General features: G+C 22.7%; 7 protein-coding genes across 7 annotated transcripts; 4 read left to right on the forward strand and 3 right to left on the reverse strand. All coding sequences in view use genetic code 6, as the record gives it.

Moving 5' to 3' along the window:
• Positions 1–468: 468 nt before the first annotated feature.
• On the forward strand, positions 469–3,000 carry TTHERM_00509070 (transmembrane protein, putative; the record flags this gene model as incomplete). The annotated part of the gene is made up of 1 exon (XM_001015211.2): positions 469–3,000. The coding sequence occupies one exon, from the start codon at positions 469–471 to the stop codon at positions 2,998–3,000; it is 2,532 nt and encodes an 843-aa protein (XP_001015211.2).
• A 1,350-nt stretch (positions 3,001–4,350) lies between these two features.
• Positions 4,351–6,117, forward strand: TTHERM_00509080 (transmembrane protein, putative; the record flags this gene model as incomplete). The annotated part of the gene is made up of 7 exons (XM_001015212.2): positions 4,351–4,420; positions 4,504–4,511; positions 4,657–5,010; positions 5,237–5,314; positions 5,370–5,638; positions 5,705–5,831; positions 5,890–6,117. The coding sequence occupies 7 exons, from the start codon at positions 4,351–4,353 to the stop codon at positions 6,115–6,117; spliced, it is 1,134 nt and encodes a 377-aa protein (XP_001015212.2).
• A 457-nt stretch (positions 6,118–6,574) lies between these two features.
• Positions 6,575–7,239, reverse strand: TTHERM_000509088 (transmembrane protein, putative; the record flags this gene model as incomplete). The annotated part of the gene is made up of 2 exons (XM_012797456.1): positions 6,575–6,934; positions 7,180–7,239. 2 exons carry the CDS (start codon positions 7,237–7,239, stop codon positions 6,575–6,577), a joined length of 420 nt encoding a protein of 139 aa, XP_012652910.1.
• Positions 7,240–7,258: 19 nt separating this feature from the next.
• TTHERM_000509089 (hypothetical protein) lies at positions 7,259–7,933 on the reverse strand (the record flags this gene model as incomplete). The annotated part of the gene is made up of 2 exons (XM_012797457.1): positions 7,259–7,325; positions 7,548–7,933. 2 exons carry the CDS (start codon positions 7,931–7,933, stop codon positions 7,259–7,261), a joined length of 453 nt encoding a protein of 150 aa, XP_012652911.1.
• Positions 7,934–8,299: 366 nt separating this feature from the next.
• TTHERM_00509090 (hypothetical protein) lies at positions 8,300–12,053 on the reverse strand (the record flags this gene model as incomplete). The annotated part of the gene is made up of 2 exons (XM_001015213.2): positions 8,300–9,202; positions 9,498–12,053. The coding sequence occupies 2 exons, from the start codon at positions 12,051–12,053 to the stop codon at positions 8,300–8,302; spliced, it is 3,459 nt and encodes a 1,152-aa protein (XP_001015213.2).
• A 1,774-nt stretch (positions 12,054–13,827) lies between these two features.
• TTHERM_00509100 (transmembrane protein, putative) lies at positions 13,828–22,265 on the forward strand (the record flags this gene model as incomplete). The annotated part of the gene is made up of 6 exons (XM_001015214.2): positions 13,828–14,012; positions 14,071–17,913; positions 18,250–18,773; positions 19,146–19,406; positions 19,780–20,869; positions 21,281–22,265. The coding sequence occupies 6 exons, from the start codon at positions 13,828–13,830 to the stop codon at positions 22,263–22,265; spliced, it is 6,888 nt and encodes a 2,295-aa protein (XP_001015214.2).
• A 1,302-nt stretch (positions 22,266–23,567) lies between these two features.
• TTHERM_00509110 (MORN motif protein) lies at positions 23,568–27,029 on the forward strand (the record flags this gene model as incomplete). The annotated part of the gene is made up of 11 exons (XM_001015215.2): positions 23,568–23,737; positions 23,903–24,038; positions 24,134–24,329; positions 24,401–24,467; positions 24,529–24,758; positions 25,042–25,204; positions 25,251–25,464; positions 25,729–25,944; positions 26,017–26,378; positions 26,598–26,929; positions 26,986–27,029. 11 exons carry the CDS (start codon positions 23,568–23,570, stop codon positions 27,027–27,029), a joined length of 2,130 nt encoding a protein of 709 aa, XP_001015215.2.
• Positions 27,030–27,563: the final 534 nt, after the last annotated feature.

Raw genomic sequence — 27,563 nt, forward strand, 5'->3', positions numbered from 1 at the left:
ATAAGCTGTTATATTGTTAGATTAACTATTTAAATATACTTTGAACTGAAATTAGTATATCTCAATACAATTTTTGTAAAAAAAAAAAGAACAATATCAAACACTTACAAAGTTTCTTTAGATAAGAAAAAAATTGACTTTTACTTCAAACGAATAAATCAATGGTGAGTAGTAAATTATGATAAATAAAAACTGGATGTATAAGAATAATTCTCTGTAAAATTAATCAGCCTTTAAGAAAGAATAAATTTTTAATTGATTAATTTATGATATCCAAATAACTTTATGCAACATTAAAAGCATACATACAACATATAATTAATTTTTTTAATTAAAAAGTAATAAAAACAAAATTTAGTGAAAAATATAAAAAATAAATACATATTATTCGAAATAAGTTGGAAAAACATTTTAAATTGTCAAAAATATCTTACTGATCTCAAAAATATTATAAAATCATTCAAAGAAATGAAACACAATATTATTCAAAAATAATCTTGGTTATAGTCTATAGATAAATTTGGTGTTGGTGTTAGTATTCGCTATAATAAGTAGAGCTTTCACAAGACTTCTTGTGGGGGATTTTTTACAATGGCTATTATTGGATTTATGATCTATAATACTGTGATTATTGCTTATGAATTAATTTTGCAGAATAGTCCAACGGTAATTTAACAAACTAATTACATATAGCAACAACCATCAGTGACTCTAAATCCAAATATTTTTACCATCGCTTTAGGCTTACAGGATGAAAATTATGTTCACTTTTTAGACGAAACTATTTACACTATAAGCGCTAGATAGAATTTGCAAATAAGAGAGATGGATTAGAGTGGTAATGCAAGCTTTAAATTGATTTACACTGATGTGAAAATGAAACCTTGTACTGCTTAAAATTTTTAAGTTGAGGGAACTCAATAATACTTCTTAAACTTACCTTATTAATTTATGTATTGTATATCATAAGACCAATAATTTCCTTCTATTGAAGGAGAGTTTTCAAACGATAGATTTTCTTAATTCGAATTATTCTTCAAAAAGTGCTAAAATACTACCGAAAGCAGTAAATGCAAACCACAAAATGTTATTAATTAAAAACTTAGTAAAATTACATTAGGTACATATATTTCTAATTATGAGATCGAAATAACTAATAAAGACAAGCCATTCTTTTCTAATGGATAAAATTTATTTTGGTCAACAGGGGTTGGGATGGAAAAAGACGTCTACCTCCAATTAATGAACAACAAGATTTAAAGCGATAGTGGTATTATTTTCAATGATTTTAATACAATCTAGAATCTCTCATATTCATCCAATAGAGAAATAGTTTTACCCTAAACTACAGATTTGCTTTTTTATATGAGTGTTCTTTATGAAAAGAATAAAGAATAGGTTTTTACAAGGACATATATGAAACTGAATACAGCTTTCTCTTAAGTGGGTGGGCTTTTTAATTTTCTTATATTTTTAGGCTATGCTATTTGTCGCCCCTTTTCATAGCTAAGACTTAATTAGAAAGTTATCAACGAATTGTTTACATTTGGCAAAAAGCGCAAAAGTCCTTTTTAGGCTAAAAATTTAGCTGGTTTGAGTCCGATTGTTGATGCCAAAAATTTAAGTAGCTTCTCTAAAAGAGAGAATTACATCAAAAGAAATATGAAAAGCTGTTTCAAAGATGAGGCAGCAGCAACCTAAGTAAATATTCCTCAAAATAAAGAAAATGATGAGACCATAGCAAAATTTCCAATATCGCCTTTGAATCAGCTTAACTCAAACGGAAAGCTAACATCAATTAATTAAATAAACTAATCAGTCATACATAACCAACCTTTGTAATCACAAACTGGGAATTAAGTAGTTGAGGATTAAACAAATCCACCTCTCTCTTATTCAGGCTAACTTTAATAAGCTAATTAAAAAGTAAAAACAAAACCCTAATCCCAAAACCCTTTGATAATTGAATAAGAGCAAAGTGTAAATTAAAATTCCAATTTATCAAAAAAATAAGATAAAAGCCTAAAAATTAACATGTGGGATTATTGTCTAAGCTACTTCCGTATATTCAAGTGTTTTTAAACATAAAGGCAAAAAATAATCTAATATTCCACAGACAGTATACTTAGACATATTGATCTATTTAACATTATAAGAAAACTCATAGAATTAGAAAAACTAAAGAGGCTCCTATTGAATGAAAATTAGAGAAAGCTTTTTGAATATTTACCAAAGCCGAATTTATGTCCTAATGATTTCGAAAATTGCAATAGCGAAGAATAATTTATAGAAAAATCTGAAGAAATGCAGCAAGTTATAGGGCTTCTTTGTGATGACTATAAAGAATCTGAGAGAGTTTCTTCAGTTGAGGAAGCGTATAAATAAATCAAATATAGTTAAAAGAATAAATCCCATCTTGATGAAAGGCTGATTGAAATGCTTGATAATTCAATAAAAGAAAAAGTTGATAGCAACGAGTATTTTAATTAGCTATCAAAATAAATTTAGGAAGAATTAAAACCACAAATTAATACTCAAATTTCTGATGTAAATTATGGTAAATTTAATAACAACAAAACCGATTAGCAATAATAGGTGTAAGGTAAAGACTAAATTCATTCATTGAAAGCTGCTTCTATATATTAAAATTATGGTGTTGACTAAATAAATTTATTTAACTAGGATAACCAAAACGAATTAGAATCTTGCACCATAAATCTATAAGAAAATATACCCTAAAATTTCCAGAGCTTAAATTTAAAAAGTTTTTATGCAAATACTTAAATTCCTCTCTAAATTGATTTAAGTCCATCTAAACTGAATAGTGCTTCAATAAATCCTATTCCTTAATCTGTTAAGATGTAGCACAATTTATCAGCTAAACCAAAAAATGCATCAAAAATAATCAAAGGAGATGAGAGCTAGTCAGTATCAATGAATAATACATCATAGTCAATTATAGAATTAAATTAAATAGGGTTTAATATAAAAAATAACTGAAAATACAAAAATATATATTAATGATTTAATTACAATATGTTCGTAACAAAATAAATATTTTCTTTCATTTTTCTTTCTCTTAATCTTTATTCTCAAAATTTAAATCAAGTATAGAAAAAAAACAAATTTTTATTATTCGATTAATTTTTGTAATTACTATATAACTTTTCTACTCTATGAATGGTTGGAGTAATAATTATATATTTAATTTACCAATTTTATATGAATCGATACTTCTTTTTCTAAACTGTAAATGATTCTATTAAAAGCAGCACAAATCAATTTTAAATTTTGTAAGCTATAAAATTTTAAAGTACTAAGCATTGTAAGTTTAATCTAGTAACTTAAAAAAAATTATATTTTTAATTAACTAATAAGCTAAATTTTGAATATTCCAAAATTTTATTTTACAATTAGTAATTTAATAAATATTACTCAATGTTTAATGCTAGCACAAATCTTTTTTTTAATGTAAAGCAGATAGTTAATTTTTTTAATTTTTCTTACAAAAAAGTTTGAGATAAAATACAAAAAGTAAATAATAAAATATAAAAAATATATTTTTTATTATGTAAATAAAATATTAAATAAATTACCTTATAATTTATTAAAAAAATTAAAAATAAGTTTGTAATCTCAAGATAGTTTTTTTTCATCATCCAGATAAATTAGATTATTGCTAGAATTTGTTAATCTTAAAATAAATTAGCAAATGATGATGAAATTAATTAATGATAGAAAGATACATTTTAGTATTTAAATTTTCTTTTTCATTATTCTTTAAATATTCTGTAAAAATAATAAATTTATTTTAAAATAATTATTTATTTAAAAAAAAAAAAATTTAAATAAAATTAATTTAAATTGTTTTTAAGTAGGTACTATGAAATGTTAAAAATAAAAATTGGAATAATTTTAATTTAGAAATTAAAATTTCAATTTTAAAATAAATTGAAAAATAATTTTTAAAACTAAATAAATAAACTAAAAAGAAATTTAAAATTATATTTAAAATAAACGAATAGAAAAGAATTGAAGAATCTATCTTGAATAAAAATGTATAAATAAACACGTATCAAAAAAATGATAATAAATGCTAAGAGGCTAGATATCTTTAATAATTGATGCTCCAAAAAATAGTATGTATGTATATATGTATACATACATAATAATAAAAATTTCATTTTTTAAGATTTTGAATATGATTTGCTTGATGATTTATTTATTTATTTGCTTTTATTTAGTAAAATCTTAAAAATATAAATAAACTGAGAAAAAATAAATATTCATATTTTTAATTAATCTTTAAATTAAAAATTTTAGTAAAATAATTAAACAAATTCATAGTAAATGAAAAAGAGTTTATTTTTAATAGCAATCCTCTTAGTTTCTGCATTTGCTTAGGACGACCAATCTTAAGGTAAAATTAAATATGCATTTTCAATTATAAACAAATTTATAAAGTAGTTTGAAATGCTAATTATGTTTTTTATATAAAAAAAGGATAGAATGTAAGTAGATTAAGATTTTCAAATTTCAAAAATAATCAATGCAAATCTTGTTTAAACAAGCTTTTAAGATAGATTTCGTTTATTTTTAAATGCCATATTTCTAAGAAAGCATACAGTTAGATACATTTTTTTATTTTGAAAATAGGAAGAAATAGTTGCAAACTAAACAGAGGGAGATTAAAGCACCTTTGTTGAAAGATTCATTGCAAGTTTGACTATGGACAATTTGAATAGATTAAGTTAAAAGTATTTTTATGAAAGTTTAGCTATTTACGGCATGCTTTTGTTTATTATATTCTATTAAACTGGTAAGAAATAAAACATCATTATGCTTAATGACTGGTATGATGCTTGCAAAAATGTTTTTGAATCTAACTTCTCTCATGTTGGTGTTGGAAAAAGTGGTGATAAATCTCTTTTCTACTAAGAAACACCTGCTGCCTTTAAATTTTACGCTTCTGGCCGTGAAACAATTCAATTCTGTTTAGTTAATTTCGAGGTAAAACTTATTCTAACAATTATACTCGTTAATATTTAAAGGAATTTAAAAGGTTTTAGCTTAATAATATTTTTATGCTTGAAAATAAATTTTTATATTATGAAAGATATGATAATAAAAAAGAATAGTCTTTCTAAGCAATGATTGATTATTTAATTTTTAAATTGAATTTAAGTTTAAATCCAAATGTTAAGAAATAAATTTATTTTTATTTTATTGAATTTAGTTCAGAAAAAGACAAGATATCATCACTAACTGGTTTTTCAATTTGATCTGGCCCGAAAAAGACAGAATTACCATTGATGTATGGAATATAACATTGTTTTAAACTAAATCAAATGCTAAATATTTTTATATAGATGCCTCTTTACGACCAAAAAGAACCTATTTGTGCTGCAGTATTGAGAAAGAAAGACCTTAAAACTGCTAGGGAAAATTACCTTGACTTAAAGGGTTTGGTTCAAAAGATTGACACTGATATTTTGGATGATAACCACTTGGTTCTTCTCGCTGGTGATAATTATATTGCTAACACTTTATTTGATGATTCCACTTTAAAACTTTTGGAATAAAATCAAAAATATATCTCCCTTATTCATATCACTGACTGCTAAGTTTTTTCAAGAGCGTACATACTTAAATAAACAGATAAATTTATATTTTTAACTATTTATTTAAAAAAACAAATTAACAGTAATTCTCACATGAGAGTAATTTTGAACTTGCCCACCAACAAGAAGGAATACCCTATATTCGAATAGCTTATGGCTGCTATGATTAAAATTGCAGACAAGTTACACTCTGTCAAGTTACCTTCTTAAGTAAGAAACTTTATATTAAATAATTAAAAGCTTATTATTTTAATTTTGAATGAATTAGTCAAGAGCTGATGCCTAAAAAGAAAGAGAAATTTATGAACAAATTAGAACTAAGGATCAAAGAGAAAAGTAATAGGAAGAATTAAGAAATGAAAAGGAAAAGAAGCTTAGAGAAGAAAGAGATAGAATTAGTAAATTAGGAAAGGAAGAATTATAGAAGTACGAAGAAAAGCAAGCTCAAAAAGAAAAGAAGAAACTTCTTTCAAAGAGAGTCCAAAAGATTATGTGAGTAGGACTAAAATTAAAACCTAATTCTGTTATTTAAATAAATTAAAAACTTTAATTTGCTTGTTTGTCTACATAAAACCAAAATAAAATCATATTTAACTAATATAAAGGAATCTTTATTTATAAGCAATAAATGCATAAAAAGTAGACTTAACTAAAAATCCATCAAAATAGAATTTTTGATTTTAACTCAAATTAAGTTTGTTCTTTTAATAAGAAATATTTAATTTTCATAACATTATTAAAATGTTTAAATATTGTTAAAAATTATATTTTTTGTTTATTTATTTGAATAATTCCAAATAAAATTCTATTTAATTTGAAAGAATATTTGTTTATAAATTATTAATTTATAAAAATTAGAATAAATGTACTCCTTAATTTGAATTATTTATTAATTTTAGATTAATATTTTGTTTTTTTTATACAATCAATATAAACAAATCTTAAATAAATATTCATAATTTTAATTATTATTTTATTGCAAAAATAAATATAAATTCTGTCTTTTTTTATATATGATAAAGGAAATATAAATAAATGCATTGAACAAACAAGAAGATTTAATGAGTTTGATGATGAGTATTTTAAGTGTTAAAGTTAATATAAAAACAAGTTTGTAATGCAAATAAATAAATAGTTTAAAACATTTTTGTTACTATTAACGATTTAGTATTTTATTAAATAAGTTATTATAAAGTGTAGTATTAAATTAGAATTGGTTATTATTTATTAAAGTAAGATTTGTTATTAATTTTATTATTTTTTAATAGATAAATGAACTCCATTTGCTATTTTTTGTCTTTCGCTTACTAATTCTATTTTTATATTTCAAAAATATTGTTGATGAATTTGATTTTTTAATTGCTAATAAATATTTATTTTGAACAATTAATTGTAAGAAAAGTGCGAAAACTTATGGCAATAAAGTCCCATAAATTACTCTACTAAACTTAAATTTATTTTGCTTTTTGTCATCGACTACTAGCTCGTTAAATATTAATTTCAGCAAGCCAGCCATGAAAAGCTTTTTTAATTTTTAAGTTTAATATTTATTAATTACATTGTATGCTTGAGATATAAAACGAAGAGGGTTCTTGAGATTATTGAATTTGTAGAACATGGAAGGAAGAGAACTAAAATCATAGCCAGACTTTCAAAGAATGAAAAGAATCAGTACATAGAAGTAAAATATCTTAAAAACGACAACTAATTTGAATACAAACAAAATATGAGCAAATATAAAAAGAAATCTTTGATATAAAAGTTTATGTTTGAGAATTGCAAAATTAAACCACAATGAAGTGTGATTTAATGTTCGATAAGCAATAAGTTTTATTTAGCTTTATTATTAGGAGTTAAAATAAGATAATAACTTATTTTATCTAAGCGAACAAAGCATATTATTGTGTTAAAGTTAAATATTTTTACATTTAATGCAGTAAGTAATTCACACTGAGATGATTATTATTTACTACAACAGATTTATTTGTTTAGTACATTCTTCGAAGAAAAGCTCTATTAGTTTAAATAAAAATTTATTTGAAACTAAAATAGCTATCTTCCTGTTTTTTTTATTTTTGTTTGTATTAAATTTGTTTTAATTAATTTATTTATTTATGATTTTTCATATTCCAAGTAGAAATTTTGAAAGCAATATTTTGTTATTTTAATCTAAGCCTTTATTTTATATTTAATCTTTCCAAATTCTTTTTGCTTGCTTAATTTAGCTATATATTTGATTATTTTTCTCTTTCTTAAAGGCAAATAAAACTTATCTACCTACTCTCCTTCTTGCTTTCTTTCCAATATTTCATTAAAGAAAAAATCCTGATAAATAAATAAATTTGAAGAAATAAAAGTGAAATAATATTGTTTTTATTAAGCAATTAATATAATTTTTATACATTTATATATTGATATATATCTACAATAATATTATAATTATATGATAAAAAATCATTTAAATTTTATTTTATTTTATCATTATTTTCCTTTAATAAAATTTTTTATTTTCCCTTAAGGGAATTTATTAATTTTGCTTTTGATCAATTTAATAGTGCTTGTTTTTAATAGTTTCTGCTCAATGTGGATATTATTTTCTTTACTTTTATCCTACTAATATCTTTAAAGGGATTTATCATTTAAACATGTTGTTTAGAAGTTCAATTAATTTTATTTTTTCAAGACTAGTTGTCAGGCATCAGTACACAAACTAAAAGCTTTCCGATAGCTTTACTTAGTTCCTTTGTTTACAGGATTGTTTTACAGAAATTTGAAATCTCGCTGTTATTAATTTCATCAATTTACTTTTTCTATAGGTTTTGAAGAAGATTTAAAATAGTTTCGAGATTTTCTAATTAAATTTGTGATGGACGAGTTATGCATAGTAATTCTAACCAACGTTCTCTGTCTTAATCGAATAGTGCTCCCATCATTTTATTAACTTTTTTGGTTACTATTTTCTCTACTGATATGAACTTAACCTTCTTCTCTTTGATAGAAAATTCATTATAATTATCATTAATAACAAGCTCAATAAAATCACTAATTTTTTAAATCATTTTTTCCCAAATTCTTTCTTCAAGCTCATTTTTAGGAGTAAACAAACTAAATTTTTTATTTGTTCCAAGCAATTAACTAGGCAAATGTGGTGCTTCACCAAAGGACTATTCAAAAGTATACTCCCACTTTTCAAATGAATTCATACTTAAATTTTAATTACTCCTACACTTTTGCAAATTATCATAATCGTCTTCTAAAGTCTCTACATGTGTACCAGCTTTTTACTTTATTTCTTAATTATTATTACCAAATTACTATTTTTAGCTATTTCTTTACTCTAGTTGCCTATCAGATTCGTAAATTTTATTGTTTTTTCCTTCAATATAATCTTGTAAAGCTAGATTCAAAAAAAATGTGGCACTTATGTTATAGTCATTAGAATCTTTTTGTTGCATCAATATATCAGTCAAGCGATACATGAATCTATCAATAATTTTCTGCTCATTTCCACCATATACTTATTCTAAAATTTATTAGCATTCTTCTAAACTTAATTCAATTGTTTATGTTTCATAAATTTTCTTTTTAAAAAAATGATTGTTAATAAAATATTGATTTTTAATATTTGTAAATTTTTATTTGATTTTGTTAATTAAATTTCTTTTAATTTTGATAAAATAATTTATGAAAAGCTTCAATTAAATTTATTTAAGAATTTTAATTTTAAAGCTTTTAAAAAATAAAAATAGAAATAAATATTTTAATTATTTTTTTGAAGTTATGATTTCAATTTGTTTGTTAAATTAAAATATATTTTTTTAAATATTCAAAAACTGAACTCTTTTTTATGTTAATTTAAAATAATTATTTAATTACGTTGTTTGTATCGAATGCTTCTTAGGTGTACTTTAATAGCATTTCTCTTACGAATAGATAAAATATTAGCTCCTCTTCTTGGTAGGTATTTTGTATGAAAGAAGCAAATGTCTGAATGGGTAGTATTTAATTTGTACTGTATTTAAAATGATTCTAGATATAAAATTCTACACTCACAATCAAATTTATCAGATGTTGCTCACTTACTTTCTTTGAGGAGATATATTTTTCTTTGTAATATTCATATATGAATTCACTGAAAGATATTTCGTATGGTTGAACTCCTAGTTACATGCTTAACTCACTTCTGTATCCTTAATTAGATTTATTTTTTCTACTTCCATTTGAACTCATCTTCATCCTTAGGGTGTTTTCACAAAATTTAGCTTGATACAACTCTTCTATACATTTGTAGATCTAAGGTAATGTCATTTTTGTAGGTCTTAAGGCTAAGCTGGGGTCTGAATATGCTCTGATTTCTGTCAGCATAAATTGATTCTCTTCATTTTATTCTTGCTCTGTTCCGTTTAATGTTCTTTTACTGTTGATGATAATTTTCTAGTTGTAATTATTCAGCTAATTCATTGCGTAATCAGATACATCAGAGATATGAGAATGTTCGTTACTAATTCCTCCTTTATGTGAATTATTTCCTCTGCTATTTTGGTTGGAGCGACTTGACTAAATAGAATTTCCTAATTATTCCTATTTTCTTTATCTTTTTGTTTCAATATTGTAGAGCTTAAATTCATCATCGTCTTCATCTTCAAAATTTAATTTTTTTTAAGGATTTTAGACAAATTCTTGGTTCTATAAAGCATTTTTTACTGCTAATTTTTATTAATTGTCTAATTAATCAGCTGCTATCTAATTTTATTAATTAACTTAGTGTTAATTATTTGGGCTGCCAAAACTGTTAAACTCAAAATAATTGTTGAGATCTTTATTAATTTCTTATATATTTTAACCATTCTAGATGGTTTACTTTCTGAAAATGTTAGAATTGATACTATTTGGAGAGTTTACAGCTTACTTAGTTGAATTATTTTAAATTTTACTGTTTTATTTTCCTATGCTAGACATTGTTTATTTTTACAAAGAAGAATGTGATTTAGAAGAGCTTTAAGCAGAATTAATATATGAAGGAGAACGGTTGGGAGAAGTTGATTACTAATAAGCATCTTCTTATTTATTATAATTACCTTATCTTTAACTAATTTATGGTTATTGAGGACCCTTCTTTTTATCATGAATTAAATTGCAGACGTTATTAATTAGCTAGCTTTGTCTTTACATTATTTATTCAAAAGTTGAAGGTATCTTTTCTTGCTATGCTTAATTTTAGATTTAGTTAGTACTTCTGTTATTCTCTTAAGTGTTACTTCTCCCTCTACTTGTTTAAACTCTTTGATTAGATATCTAGATGTTTGAATGTCTACGCTAAGCTCCATTCCTACTTGTATTCAATTTTGACTCTTCCTTATTACTGTTTTCTTATTAATGTTGTTTGCGAGCAGTTACTGCTGGAGAAACACTCTTTCTTGATGGCTTTTGTTGCTTTTATTTATTTTTTTCTTGCAGTTTGTTAATAAATTCCCTATTTTTTTGCATTAAATCAAACGAAATTCCTCTAGATCTTTAATCATCTTGATTAATTTCTTTATTATTTTCCTTATTTATTCTACTATGATGATTATTTTATTATTACTTTATATTGTTACTACTGCTGCTTCTTTTATCCTTTCCTTTTACATCTTAGCCTCCTCCTTACTCACCTTTTTTGCTAATATTTTAATGAGATTACTATAGAGGAGCTATTTCTTTCAATAATTACTATTACTTTAATTATTCTTCATATTCTGCTAACTTATTTGCTTCTTCCAACTTTGCTTTAAGTTTCTCAAGTATTTGCTGCTTTTTATTTTCTAAAATTTCAGTTTTTTTTTACCCATTTTCAATGTTTTCAGATTCTTAAGATTTTTTGATCTATTTATATTAATTGTCCTAAGCTGTGCTTTGTGTTAATTTTGTTTTGCTCAGGCTTTCTCTGAGCTGCTGTGAAGAATTTATTTATTATGATTATTATTTTGTTAATTTGTTCGTTATATTTGTTAAAACTGGCTGTTATTATTGAATTGTAGGAATCTTTTTTTAAATTGGAGACTTACTGTAACGATTGTTAACCTTTGTGGTTGATTTTCTTTAGCTGATAGCCTCTGAGTTTTCTTTAGATTAATTTTATGCTTTTTTTATGTCCAATTTTGTTCCAAAACTGCTCCTTATTTACTTTTATTATTCATTGTTTTCTTTAGTGCTTATTAATACTTATTTCTCTTATTCTGAATTAAGTGTCTTTTGAATATTATTTTACTAAGGAGCAGAAGAAGTATTTTAAGAAGATGCTTCATTTTAATTCATATTTATTTTAATTGTAGCATTGAAAGTTTCCCCTGCCTAATCTTCAGTAAAAATAAATTTATTCTGCAAAAAAAATTCAATGTATTTTTATTATTCATTCTCATTTAGATCTGAGAAATTCACAACGTTTTGTGACATATCAAAAATTTTGAAACTAATTCAATGTCTTTAAAATAATTTTTAGAGTATTTAATCTTTAAGATTTGTTATGAATATGTTTTATGCTTCTAGTGGTTTATATTTCAAGCTTACTAAGCAAGAACAATGTATTAGTGTATAAGACTTATTTTGTTTTTTAATTAATTAATAAATTAAATTATTGTCAGTTTAGAATTAGCAATATATCTTATTAAGAAAAACTCTAAGTAATAAGAAAATTTAATTTTTGTTGAGTTTAAACCAATTCTAACGCCTACTTTTTAGAGTACTTTAAAAAGTATTTAACATTTTGGCATTCTTCTTAATAATAGCCTTATATAAAATTTGCTATATTTTTTTTGATAACTTAATTTTCAATTTAAAATATTTATTTATATCTTCAAATATTATAATTCATAAAATAATTTAACATATAATTTTCTGGATTTTATTTTATTTTTAGGGTTGATTAATCAATTTTTATTGATAAAAACTATTTATAAATTTAAAATAAAAAATTTATTTTATTTAAAATTAGTTTAATAATAAACAATTTTTAATACATTGATAAATATTAAACTTTAAAAGATATTACATATATTATTAATATATCTTTATTTATATGATAATTGTATAGAAAACATTAGTGGTATTACAGCTTATTGTTTTTCAAGTATGATATTTTAAATGCAAAAAGTTATAAAATAAATAATTTAGTTTGTGTTTTATAATTTGATAATTAAATTATATTGCTATACAATAGTTTAAATTATTTACAATTAAATATTTATTAAAAATTAATTTAAAATATTCAAACTTACTATTTTAAAAAATATTAATTATGAACACTTCCATATCAAAATTTAGAATTCAATATTTTTATGTGTGAGAGAAAGCATCTCAATAAATATAAATATACCTCATAGATTCATATTAAGGAGCTCAGTAAATATTTTAAAGCTTCACAAAATTCTAATTTTAAATTTTAACTAAACTTTTTACATTAAAATTATTACTTTGTCTTAAATTAAAAAATTATGGATATTTTAATTTCAAAGTAAATTTTCAAGCTCTTTGTAAAAAAAAGTTAAACTTCATCATTTGTTAAAATAATTTTTCATTTTATTTTTAATTTAAATAAAAAAAATATTTTCTTTTACATTTAAAATTTACAATAAAATATATTTAAATTTTTTAAACAAAAATAATATGAAGATAAGAAATTAAAATAAAAAGATTATATTTCAATAAAAGGTTTTTTAAATTATTATTATTATTATTAAGTTTATTCAATAATCTAAACTTTAAAAAGTGTTTAAAATACAGACACTTCAAATTAACATTTTCGCTTAAATATATACTTTTTATTACATTTTGTAGAAATAATAGAGGTATTATCTTTTATTCAAATTATCCTATGGGTTAATTGACTTCAAATAATAATAAAGGAATTAAAAATGGAATATTAAGTTTTGAAAATCAAGTTGTATCATTTGTTTAACTAAAACGACTGCAACTAAATTTGATTTAGAATAGTTAAAATATTCAAAGGTATTCTTCTGTTATAAATTTGAGTTAGGTTAGGATAGATTAGTAGGAGTAAGATGGCTAGGAGAAAATACATTTAAAAAATTGTAATGTAAATATATTTACTCTTAAATATCTAATTAAAGAGAATAGAAGCTCTTTAAGACATATTATTTTAGATAAATGTCTATTCTTTCTATTAGATTATGATGCAAATTAGAATAGAAATTAAGTTAGCAATAGAAGGATGCTTTTAGAACTTAACTTAGCTCACATGATTGAATCATATTAGCTACCTTAGATTTATCAAATAGATATTGATTTAAAATATAAATAATTATAAAATATATAAATAAATGATAAATTAGATGAGTTTAAGAATATTGAATTAAAATCAATTCAAACAGATAATGCAACATTTGAAGAAAAAGAGTATTAAATTTATTTTTTTTAATCATTTTTTTATTAAAATACTTAATTAATAACATAGAAATCTGATTCGAATCTTTAATTGTGAAAAAGACAGCTTTTTCATGAAATATGAAACTAATTTAAAAAAGTAATTTGAAGAAAAGTTTGGCTCTTAAAAGAAGATGAAACAATTTAGTAAAGAACTTATTTGGGGAGAACATAAAAATGAGCAATATTTGGCAAAAAAGCTGGATGATGATACATTAAAATAAATCTAGGAAAGCTTGAGTATATTCAAAAGATACAGCAAGTTTGCTCTCAAAAATAAAAGGATGATCATTTAGGGTAGACAGTTATATAGTTCCGTTTCGATTGAATAGCTTTTTAATTTGATTCTTCTTAATGAGAACTCAATAGAATCTGTTGTGTTCAAAGATAATAGAAAAATTCCAAGCAGGGTTTTCAAAATCGTTTTAAAAAAGATTTCTAAGCTATCAAATCTTAAGGAATTAGCATTCATAAACTCAGTAGTTGAAGAATAAAATATAATTCATCTAAGATATTTAATCAAGAAATTAAAAATATAATATTTAATTCTGTATAAATCATATTTTTTGTCATCAGAAATGGATTTTTTGCTTAACAGGTAAAATGAAGAACCTGTATTTTAACTAAACTAGTTTAGGTATTCTCTGATTGACATAAATCACAAAAAAAATTATGAATTTAGCTAATATAGCTTCTGTCTTGAAGATGTGTAAAGCAAGCCTTAAGATTAAATAATGATGTAAGAAGAGTTGTTTTTAAAGCAATAATCATTTCCTCATAATATAAAAAATGTTATTGCAAATTATCAATCTAAGAAAGTAGCAATTATTCAAAAAGAGAGCATAGATAAAATTCCATTAAACTATTTTAAATATCTTCATAATACGAGAGCAGATTCTAGAGAGCTTAAATAAATACAGGGTGATTTGATTAGAATCCTTGAAGATCAATTCTTCTAAGATGATATTAATGAGATAAATTATTCTCTGATTTACAAATTAATTTTATTTGTTCAGGAAAATGAGCTTTAGTAAAAATTTAAAGAGAGCCTGTAATCTTGCAAATCTTACAAGATCTTGAAACAAAAATATTGTTTAGATGCTTTAAAGAAACAAGCATTCAATAATATAACTTAACTTTAAATTAGATACAGCTACTTGCATGGATTTACAAATATAAAAGACAATATAGATTATTTAATAACTCTAGAAAAATCAGATTTATATAATATAATTTATAAAGAAAACTGCTTATTTTTCGATCAGCATTATAACTCAGATAAAAGGGATCAATTAAAACTTTAGCTTTATATTTATGATTTGAAATGCTTGAATTTCTACTGTAAATTATTTATGTTTATAAATAGCTCATATTTTAGGGAGAATTCAATAGAATAAATTATAGATTTAGTAGCTTCTGATTTAATTTTAGACAACTTAATTGTCAACTTTGGGGTGATGGAAAGACTAAAAGATGATTTTGGCAAACAGGTTTTTTATGGAATAATAAAAAAGATAAAAAATGTTAAGAGTTTTGCATGGTATGATAAATTCACAGATGAATAAAGCACAATTGAAATAGATAACACAGAATTAGAAGAATTTAGAATAAATTTAAGCGAAAATAGAGACATTAATAAATTTTACTAAGCTATACACAGTGCTTTCAATTTAACTAAAATGGTTATTCATAATTTAGATTTTTCAAAGAAAGGGTTTGATCAGCTTGATAGGAGTATATTCCCTCCTTTTCTAAGTCATTTAGAGATAGAAACAAAATTTGTTGAAAGTGCTCAATATATAAACTAGCTATTTTAGTGTTTTCCCAATTTATCATCTATTACTTTGATCTTTAAAGAAATACAAGCTAGCATTATGAAAGAAATTAGTTTCCCATATTTTTTAAAGGAGATTCACCTTTTCTTAAATTAATAATAAAATATCAATTAAATCTTAGTAAAAATTGGCCTGCAAACCTTTTTTCAGCTAGAGTCTTTAAGTCTTTCAGGTTTTAGTATGCTTGGGAGACTACCTTAGTAATACTCTAAATATTTGCAAACAGATACTTTACCTGGTTTTGAAAATCTGAAGAGATTTTACTTAAATTGTAAAATAGAGGATGAAAATTATGTCAATCTAGTTTTAAACAATATAAAAGTAATTGATTAAAGCCAATAAAATCATCACTATCTTCATCAAACTCAACAAAAACTATAAAAAAACATTTAGACAGAAATAGATTTTAATTACAATCAAAGTTGTTACAATGGACTTAAATGTCTTAGCTTAATTGAAAGCAATATGTCAGAAACTATGCTTGCTAATTTAAATTTAGCTTAATAAAAGCATTCTTTGAAATTGTTAAATCTCTCACGGAACAGAAAAATAGAAAATTTTAGTTTTTTAAATTAAATTTTTGAAATCTGCATAAATTTAAAAACACTGAATTTGAGTTACTGCAACATTAATGAAGAAAATTTCAAAAACGTTAAGATGGAGCTTACTCCAAATAGTTTAAAAAAGATCATTTTAAATGGTAATTTTTAGTTACACAATATTGATTAAATTATAAATAAAATATCTAATAAGTGCGATTTAAAAGTTCTTCATTTGAGAGACTGTAATATAAATAATAAAAGAATTAATAACATGCAGCTATAAAAAATTGCTAAATCTATTAAATCTCTGGATTTATGCGCAAATTCAGACTTGACTGACTTTACTTTTCTTGAAGATTTTTATAAATATAACAGTAAATTGGAAAGTATTTATTTACCAAGAGGTATTGATACAACAAAAATTAACTTTGAATATTTAAGGAAAAACCTTAAAGTATTAGACATTGATAAAACTGCTCCAGTCAAATTAAAAAGTGATCATTTCAAGTCATATCTACACTAAAAGCTTGGCTACTCTTTTAATTATTTGAATTACTAAAATAAGTATTGTGTGAAAAAAAGCGATTAAATCATTGATTATCATGATGTATTTTAGTTTGCAAATATTACAGATTAAATCTAAATAAATTTAAATGAAATTTTTGATCCAAAGCATTTTGAACCTAGCTTCTCCTTTGATAAATTTGAGAAACTAAAATCTTCAAACTCAAATATGATAAACTATTCCAGCGATGTAGAGTTTTCAAAGCATGTTCATCCTTTTTATTTTTACCCTTTTTTCTAAGAGCATATATAAAACTCTTAGAGTTCGTAAATTATTTGTTAAGACATGGAAGATAACGAAAAAAGAAAAAGTCTTTCAGATGATACAAAAAAGTATAGCCCCTATATATAAATATAAAACTAAAATTCAGAATATAATAATAATTAAAGGCTTATTAGCATCTAAGAAAGCTAAATCACTAATTTTAATGATAGAAGTTAATTATCATCATACTTTGTTGCAGAGCAAAACGTCTATCAAGATTTAGAGTTTATAGTATAAAATTTTTTTAATGAACAGGCTTTTTTGGAAGATTAACCATCAATTGGTTAGCAATTTTATAAATAGAAAATAACAATTAAAAATTAATTAAGAAATATTGATTTTCTTTCTCATTTAATTGAAAAAATGTAAATTTTACAAAAAATAGATTTCTCAGGTTCTAATTTATTTTTTGACAAGCTTTAATAAAATTAAATAAAATCACCTCTTTTGTTTTTAACTGATTTAATATTTTCTGGTTTAAGATGTTCAAATAGCGATAATTAAATATTAATAATAGATTAATTGTTAAAAAATGCACCTAATTTGTTAAAACTTAATATAAGTAACACAAATATGAGTACTGAAAGAAGCTGTGATTTCAATTTAATTAACTAAAGTTTAGAATTCTTAGACATTTCTTACAACAGATTTCCCTCTTTGGACAAATTGTAAATTGTATTTTAAAAATGCAAAAAACTAAAAGTACTAAAAATTAATAACTTGCTTTTGGATGTTAATTTATGCAGAAAAAATTTATTTAAGCATCTAAGTAATTAATTACTAGAGCTATATTGCTAATTCAATAATTTTAATAGCCATAATTTTATCAATATGATCCTTTTATAATGTTAAAAATTATAAAAAATAAATCTATCTTACTGTGAGATTTCTGATGAGACTAACTAGAATATTTGCTATAATAACATATCTCAAAAATTAACTTATCTGGATTTATCAAAAAATTATATTAATTAAACATTTCATAAATTTTACGATTTGCAAAGTAGATGTCCTAGTCTAGAGGCATTTAAAATCTCATATTAGAGAAATTTTTATGATTTAGATTTAGATGATTTGCTTTAAAAAATACCGAATAATGTAGGAGAAGTGATTTTAACAAATATATAAAATCAAATGAATGTTCTAATGATCGAGAAATAAGACTAATGTTAGTCAGATATTATGTTGGAATATGGTGGTATAAATAATAAATAAGAAGAGATAGATGATGAAAATGCATTGATTTAATTCACATTAGAAACAGATTATGACTTGAATACAAAAAGAAGTTTAAAAGAAAGTCAAAGTTTTTATGCTATCAAAAAAAAGATGTTTTATATTTTCAACGAGTAAAAAATTGAGAAGAAATGGCTTCTAAACTCTGTGTAGGGTAAAATAAAAGAATTAGACATTTCTGGTAATTTTGATTTAAATTAAACTAACATTGAATGCATAAATTAACTAAAACATAATTCAAATTTGTATGTATTTAAAGCAAATAATACTAACTTAACTGATTAGCTTGTGAGTAACTTAAGGATTGAATTCTTATTTAAGAATTTAATGGTTTTAGATATTTCTTTCAACTGTAATCTGAAATCTCTTTCTTTTCTGAATTAAGTATTTTCTACGGCATTAAATCTCTAAGCACTTGACCTATCAAATTTACAAATAACTGAAGAAAAATTATCTTAAATAAATTTCTCTAAGTTTCCAAAAAATATTTCTTATTTAAATTTAAGCATAAATTATTTAATTAAGAATTTTTCATTTTTAAATGAAATTTTTATGGTTACTTAGTCTTCATTAAGTCATTTGATAATTTAGGAATGCAATTTGAAATACTAAAAGTTGCAAGGTGTTAAATTTTCATTAATATCTCAAAAAATAAAAACTTTAGATTTTTCAAAAAATCCTCATTTAAATTAAATTGATATTTTGAATCCTATTTTTGACAAAAATCCTCTATTTGTATTAAACACACTTAATTTACTTCAAACAAACTGTGATCTATTTGATTTCATTAGCAAATATCATCGATAGGTTAAAACATTATAATATGATATAAATTAATTCTATACAAGTTGCAATAGCATTAGAAATTATAAACTAAGTGCTAATATGGAGAAATCCTATATCAATTTCCTTTCAAAAACTCTAAGTAAAAATCAATTTTTTCAATCAAAAATATTAATAATTTTTTTATTTAAATTTTTAAATTTAAAACAAGGAGTTAAAATAGAATGAAAATATTTGGAAAATTTTTTAAAAACAAATAAATTATTTATTTTTATCCAATTATAAACTTGAAATTTTAAATGTTAAAGAAGTAAATATTAATTTGAATTTTTATTTATTTAAAATTTTATTTTTTATTTGAGTTTAAAATAAAGTTTTGATAATCAAGTAAATATTATTGAATTTTGGTTGAGTTTAAAATGAAATTTTAATAATCAAATAAATAAATATTAATTTGACATTTTATTTTTGATTTGAGTTTAAAATGAAGTTTTAACAATTTAATTTATAAATAGAAAGCGAATAAGATAAATAAATATTTAAAAGCTTAAGTATCCGGATGAGGGATGTAAAAGAAGAAAAATAGTTTAATAGCTATTAGCAGCTATTAATTTTTTTCTTGCAAAGTGAAAATCAGATGATTTATCCTTAATTTAAAAATAGCTTTTTTATAATGTCGCCTAACTTTATATCATAACAAATTTTAAGAATACAAAAAAATGATTTGAACGAAAAATCAAATTCATATTCTAATTTCATTGATAATTTTAGCTTATTTCTGATTGAACACTGCATTTTGTAAGATAAAACAAAATATATTTTTGCTTACGATAAATACTTCTATTAAGAATATCCTGATTTCTATTATCAAGATTTAGATTCAAATACAAACAGCATTTAATTTTTATTCAAACTTTAAAAGTAAATGCTAGAATTAAATATAAAATAAGCTTTCCTACCAATAAGATTAGTTTGCTCTCAAGAAACTCTTTAAAAATTGAATATTTCAGAACTTGACTTATTGCAGTGTTTAACTATGATACCTGCGAATAAAATAAAACTAACAAATTTAAGTATTTAGTTTGTTAAGAGCTGGTATGCCATTAATTACTACTCTCCTCTCACAACACAAACCAATATAGAAATACATTTTTCACACTTTGAGAACTCTTCTGTTGCTAATTTTATTTCTAATTATTTTTATTAGCTTTTTATAAATAGCTATGACAGCAAGTAGTTAAAAGAAAGATTTAAAGTTAAGTTATCAAAGTTATGCTACAATATCTTTTAAATTTTCAACTTAGAACCATAAAAGTATAAATTTGACCATTCTGTAATTTAGTTAGAACAATTATTTGATAAAAAGTAAAAGAGCTTCAAACCAATAATGTTATTAATCTATATAATCTATATTGCTGTTTGCGTTATTGGTATCTTTTTAGTTTCTTAATATAACAACATCAACTGCGGCTAAGGTATATCCTGGTATTCATACATCACTTATGCGTTTTTCGGAGTTTTTACGCTTATTTATGAAGCCTACATATTTAATATATAATTGAAGTATGTGTCTCATTTAATACCTGAATTGAAAACTAATTGCAAGTAAATAAAAAACAATCTACTCATTCATCTTAATTTTAAAGAACCAACTCATTTATTTTATAAAGTCATCTCCAATAAAATAAATAACAAAAATCATATTTATTTTAAAAAGCCATTCCCTTTAAATTTAAATAACAAAAATCATATTTATTTTCCATACAAATTAACGAAGAAATTTTTTGTATAAGAAGCACAATGATATTAAAAAAGTATTTATAATGAAATAAATGCTTTTATAAATTATTTAAGAAAAACTAAGAGATTTTTATTTGATTAAATTTAAAATTTTTTCATTTTTATAAATTTTGAACAATAAATAAATAAATTGAATTTTCAATAAAAATTGAAATGACTTTAAAGTTTTCTTTAAAAAATATTTTAAAATTAATAATTTTATTTTATGGTAAATAGGAGAAATTTTCCACACAAAATGATAAACCAGGTTAAACAGTTTATTATTGATATTAGTTGGTTAAATTAATGGTATATGAATTATGCTATATCATTTATTTTTAGTTAACTGTCTAGATTCAACTTTTTTAGTAACGTAGCCTATTTATACAGTACTTATACTTGCTAAAAGTACCTATAATTTTCTATTTCAATTTTTGCAATATCAATTATTGCCTTAGTAGAAATACCTTTTTTAATGCCAAAGCTATTTAATGTTAGAAGAACCACAAAATTAATCACTTAAAATATAGATGAATTATATGAAATATGTAATGCTGCTAAATTTTAGGCTGTTTCAGATGTTTTTGCTACTGTTTCACCAAATAATTCTTTTGTCTATAAAAACAAAATGTTTAACCTTAGAATTGTTAACAATTTTTTAAGAATAATTTTCCATGATATACCTTTTATTATTATTTAAGCTTACGAGATAATAAATTCAAACTCTTCACACAGATAGATTTTAATAAATTTGTTAACTTCAAGTTTAATGCTGGCAATATCTTTAAGTAAATTTCTTAGTATCACACCATCTTTTGTTTCATAAGAAGATTTCAATATACTAAACTAATACAAAAAAAAGCATACATTACCACGCTACAAAGGTAAGCTTTCAAAATATGAAAGTGAATTTTTGTAATATAATCATATAGAACTTTTAAAATGTATCTAGTCCTAATCATATTATTCAGAGTACTTAAAAAAATAAGGATTATAAGAAAACTCTAAATAATTTAAGGATTAAATGAATTTTGCATAATCATTAAAACGATTTTAACATAATATAGACGAACTCAACAAAATCTTTGGCTCTAATGCTAATATATCGCAACTTTAATAGTAGAAATCAATCTATTAAACTCAGCTTTCATTTTCAAATTACCTTTTTAAAGAATAAAGAAGTATTATTGAATCTTCGAATAATATTCTATTTAAGAAGTGAATTATTAAATAAAATTCGTTTCTTTATTTTATTATTTATTAATTTAAAGTTCTTTAATCAAAAAAAAAAAATAACCTCATTCATTTCATATTTTTTCATTTTATATAATACTTTTAAATATTTTATTGATAATTTCAAATTTTCTATTTAATTGAATTATATTTTTTTGTCAAATAAATTGAAAAAAAGTGAAGATTTTTAATAAAAAATGAAACGAGCTGGAATATTTAAGAGAATTTCAATTTAAATTAAATGGATTTATTTAATTTAGATATTAAGAAAATGTTTTGTTATACTACATATTAAAATTTTATAAATATTGTATATATTTAATGAATTATTCTTTGGTTATTAATTCAATAAGTTTTTTTTTATTTTTAGTTTTTTTTTGTGATGATTTAATTTTACTAAAAAACTTTTAACAAATATTAAATCCATATAAATAAAAAATTTTACTAAGATATGTTTGTATATTACTACAAAAAATTTGTTTTAGCAATACATAACAACAAATAAAAAGTAATAAAAAGTAACAAAACTTTAATATCTTAAATTTGAAAAAACTTAAAATTTTAATAATTCTAAATACATTTTGTTTTACAAGAATGAGAATGATTTTCAAAACTCAAAATATATTGATGATTATTTTAGATTTAAATTTTATTGTTGATTGCTTATTAGTGTTAATAAATTAAATTAACCCCATATCATAATACAAATTTGGTTGGTGTTTAACAAAATATATAAAATATGTAAGAAATTAATAATTATTTTTAATGGTTTATTTTGATTGAAGATATCTTTAAATTATATTTAGGCATTTAAATTAATTAACAATATAAGTCATGTTTAATCCAATGGTAATTAATAAGCATCAATATATATTTATGGTTATATAAGAAAATTAAAATATTCAAAATATTTAACAATCGCCAAAGAAAAAATTATAAGAATCTATGTAAAAAAAATAAGCTGGATAATATATATGGATGTCTGTGAATGACAGTTTTATTCAAAATAGCTTTCAAACCAGAAATACTCAATTTTTTTTATGTAAATACTAATGATCCTAAGAATTATTTAGTAAGAGTTTTATATGCATTTTACCATTTATTTTAAAGATATATTAAAGAATTAGTGAAATCAAAAAAGATAGAACATCTATCTATCTATTAATTGATTGATTGAATGAATGATTATTCATAACTAACTAAAAAATAGATAAGTAAATATTCTTGACTAAATTATTAATAAATTTATAAGCAAATTGATTAAATTAATTGTTTATAAAATAGCATTTGGATGATAGATAATTAGTTAGAAAACCAGAGCAATTTTGATAGTGTTTCTTAGAATGGGTAAATGAACAATCATTCCATTCATTCTAATATTACAAGTCTTTAACCAATGATGATTCATCAATCTACTTCTAATTAACCAATGACTTAATTCTAAAACTAATCTGACTTAAGGTAAAATTCCATTTTTTATTTTATAGATATCATCAGTAGTGCATGTATCAGCGTTAAAAATAAATATAACCTTTAAAAAATCAACTATATTTACTTTAGTCTCGTAGATATTATTTTAAGATTAAATTATCCAACATATAGATTAATAGCTTATATAATAAATAGGTAATTTGCCAATCCTGATTGCGATTAGGTTAGCGAATCTAATATTTCTACGCACTAACCGCTACATTCAATAAACCCTTCGAATTTGAATACACAACAAAATACAAGATCTATGTCAACTAATATGAATGCACTTGTAATTTTAATTAATTAAATTAAATAAATGCATAATTTATAAAGCTTTTTTGGTTTTGAAGCTTTTCCTAATCATGATTTCTTTATTATTTTTAGGATTTTCAAGATTTCAACAAAATTTTAGTAATGAATCCTCGCGATTAAGTGTATTATTTTGAGAACATATACGTACCTCATAATATTGAAGTTTTCAATGCTAAGCAGTTAATGACAGATCCCTTTTTAAAGTTGAAGAAATATAAATAAAGCATATACTTTGGATAATACATGAATTAAAAAAGGCATGGAAAAGGTGTGAAATTCATAATATTTTATTTTTAAGCAACCAGAAAGGAATCAACAAAAACTTTTTTTTAAAAAAAGGTTTGATGATTTACAATAATGGCAGGCTCTATGAAGGTTTGTGGGAGAACGATCTCAAGCATGGCAAGTAAGAATAAATTAATTAATTAGCATATAAAAATAAAGTGTTTTTAAATTCAAAATTTTAGAGGATTCGAAAAATTTCCAAACTGCAGTGTTTATGAAGGTCAATATGTTAATGGTAAGCCAGAAGGAATAGGAACATACACTTATTTTAATGGCGAGGTTTACGATGGCCAATGGGTAAATGGTATGAAGCATGGTAGTGGTATTTGGAGAGGAACAAAAAATGACTCATACATAGGTGAGTGGAAATTTGGTAAGCCAGACGGTTATGGAGTACATACATGGATCAATGGTAATTTAAAATATATTATAATATTTGTATTAAAGATTTAGATAAACCTTTAAGGACTCTTAGAAATCTTACTTGTTTGTTTGTGGATTTAAAATAGTTTTATAAATTATTATTAGCAAAAATGAATGCCTCTAAAATTGTTTTTTTTTTAGTATTTGACAAAAAATAAGCTTTTTCTAACTTAATTGAAAATCTTGTTGATCAAATACCAAACAAATTCTAAATCTCTTTCCTAAAATTTCAGGATATAGATTAAAGTAATATAATGTTTCTTTTAAAATAGGTGATAGGTATGAAGGATAATTCAAAGGTTGTTTAAAACATGGAGAAGGCACAGAGAAATTTTCTAATGGCGATATTTATATCGGAAATTATGTGAATGGTAAACCAGAAGGATACGGAGAATATTATTGGATTAATTAATCTTTCTTTAAAGGCTACTTTAAGTAATATTCATTTTTTGGTTCAAATAACTAATTAATTTTGTAATAGAAATGGGTTAAGAGATGGTCACGGAGTGTGGAAGAGAGGACCTGGTAATTCTGATACTTATGAGGGTGAATATGTTAATGATAAAAAGTGTGGTTATGGAGTGTTTACTTGGGCTTCAGGGAATGTGTATAAGGGCCATTATTTTGAAGACTTGAGACATGGATATGGAGAAATGTATTGGACAGATGGTTCCTATTATAAAGGAATGTGGGAAGTAATTAATTAATTAATTATCTTAATTTAAATTTAACAACTAAATTGCGCTTATCCTTGTCATATTTCTTTAACTGAAAAAAATTATCCGATCTTTTAATTAAATTTCTTAATGAAAACTAAATTGTTGTAAGTTAAGAATTGATCCTTAATAATTATCAATTTAACTCTATTTTGTAACAAACTTCTTTTCCTCCAAATTAATTGATTTTTTTTTTGAATTAATTATTAAAAATAAATATCTACATTTTATTAATTTGTAAAGAGAGGTATTTAGCATGGTGAAGGTGAAATGTGCATGCCAGGTGATACTCCAAAGAGAGGAATGTTTGAAAATAATGTTTTTATAGGTCCAGTGGATGGAAATGAGAGACTCAACTACTAAGGAGGAGATTCACCGGTAAATAACTCACTTTATTCTTAAAGACTAAGAGGGCAAAGCTATTAGGCGTAACCACTTAACTATGCCAATAACTCGTTTGTAATAAAATAAATATTTTAATTTAAGACAAATTTTTCAAGATTTATAAAATTGTTTTATTAAACTAAAAAGCAGAACTCTCCATAAACAGAAAAATCAATTTAATCATAAAAATAAAGAATTCAAAGAGTTGATCTGAAAAATAACTAATACCAATAAGGATATGATGATGAAAATATTCTTCCAAATATAAAAGGTGGGGCAGAAGGTAAACAGAGACCAAAAACTACATAAATTGGATCGAAGAAGAGATCAATTACTGGAAACACTTTAAACCAAGTATCTGGTTAAGAAAATAACCTACAAGGCAAAACATTTTATAAAAATTCAAACGTTGCACCACTTGCTCCTTAAAGAAAGAGAGCCACAACAGCTTCTTAAGAAAATTCAACAAGAAAATAAAATATCTTAAGAAACCACAATTAAATCGCTACGTAATTTATTATAAAAATTTTCATGTTAGCAACAATGCTATTTTTAGTAAATCAAAATTTTATTAAAACTCAAAAAAAAAAAGTTCTTTAGTTTATTAAAAAAATAAAATTTTGAATTAAAAAATATTTTTTGATTTATTTGAAAATTGAAATAAAAATTGATTGAAAAAAATATTGTTTCATAATATTATTAATTTGAAATTGTTGTTAAAATAACAGAAACGTAACTACTCCCAAGTAGAATACAGCTAACATTTCACCCAGAAATAGTATAAGCAATTCTCTTCTTAACCGCACCTTAAATGGGTTGAATAAGAAAGTTGGTGGCTATGAAGGTAATAAATAAACTCCTTCTAGTATACGTTAATAATCACATGTAAGCAACTCAACATTGAGAAGTATTAGTGTAAAAAGGTCTATAATTGGAGCTCCTTCTAGAGAAAATGGAGAAGATTACAAAAAAACAGTTAAATATAATCACAATGCATCATAAGCAAATCGTCCTTATACTGCTAAGTCCCTTGATTCCAAACAATATTGCTCTAGATACAGTAAACTTAATTATTAAAATGCATTCATTATATTAAATCTTTGTATTTAAAAATAGTTAAAGCAATATAATAATCAAATAATTCGAGCAAGATGTATTGAAAAACTATTAAAATAAATTTTGATTTTAATTAACAAGTAAATTCTAATTTGTTTGCTTTTAGTTTACTAATCATTTAAAAAAACTAGAAAAATTCAAGATAAATAAATAAATAACTCAATTTATAACAAACATGTAATTTAAAAATTATAATATTTATATAAAAATTAAAGCTTTCACTAAAAATAAAAGTAGATTTTTAGATAATCACTAAAATTATCCAATACCTACCAACTAACACAAATACATCTTTAATATATTCTTAGTATACAATCTTATTATTTGTGTAGATTTTACTTAATTAATTTAATTTTAAAAAGCTTTTGTAATTAATTTTAGCTGCATTTTTATTTAAATATGTTGAAAAAATACTTACATATTTTGTATAAAAATCTAATAAAATTTTAAACTACAATTTTTTTAATAAAATGTTTAAAAAAAACAAATATCATTTCCTTAAAAATTACTTCCTCAATCAATATTTTAATTATTTTGTATTCTTAAGTAAAATTATAATTTTAAATTCCTTAATTATT

The sequence above is a fragment of the Tetrahymena thermophila genome, assembly GCF_000189635.1.
Source record: "Tetrahymena thermophila SB210 genomic scaffold scf_8254654, whole genome shotgun sequence".
Classification (NCBI taxonomy): domain Eukaryota; phylum Ciliophora; class Oligohymenophorea; order Hymenostomatida; family Tetrahymenidae; genus Tetrahymena; species Tetrahymena thermophila.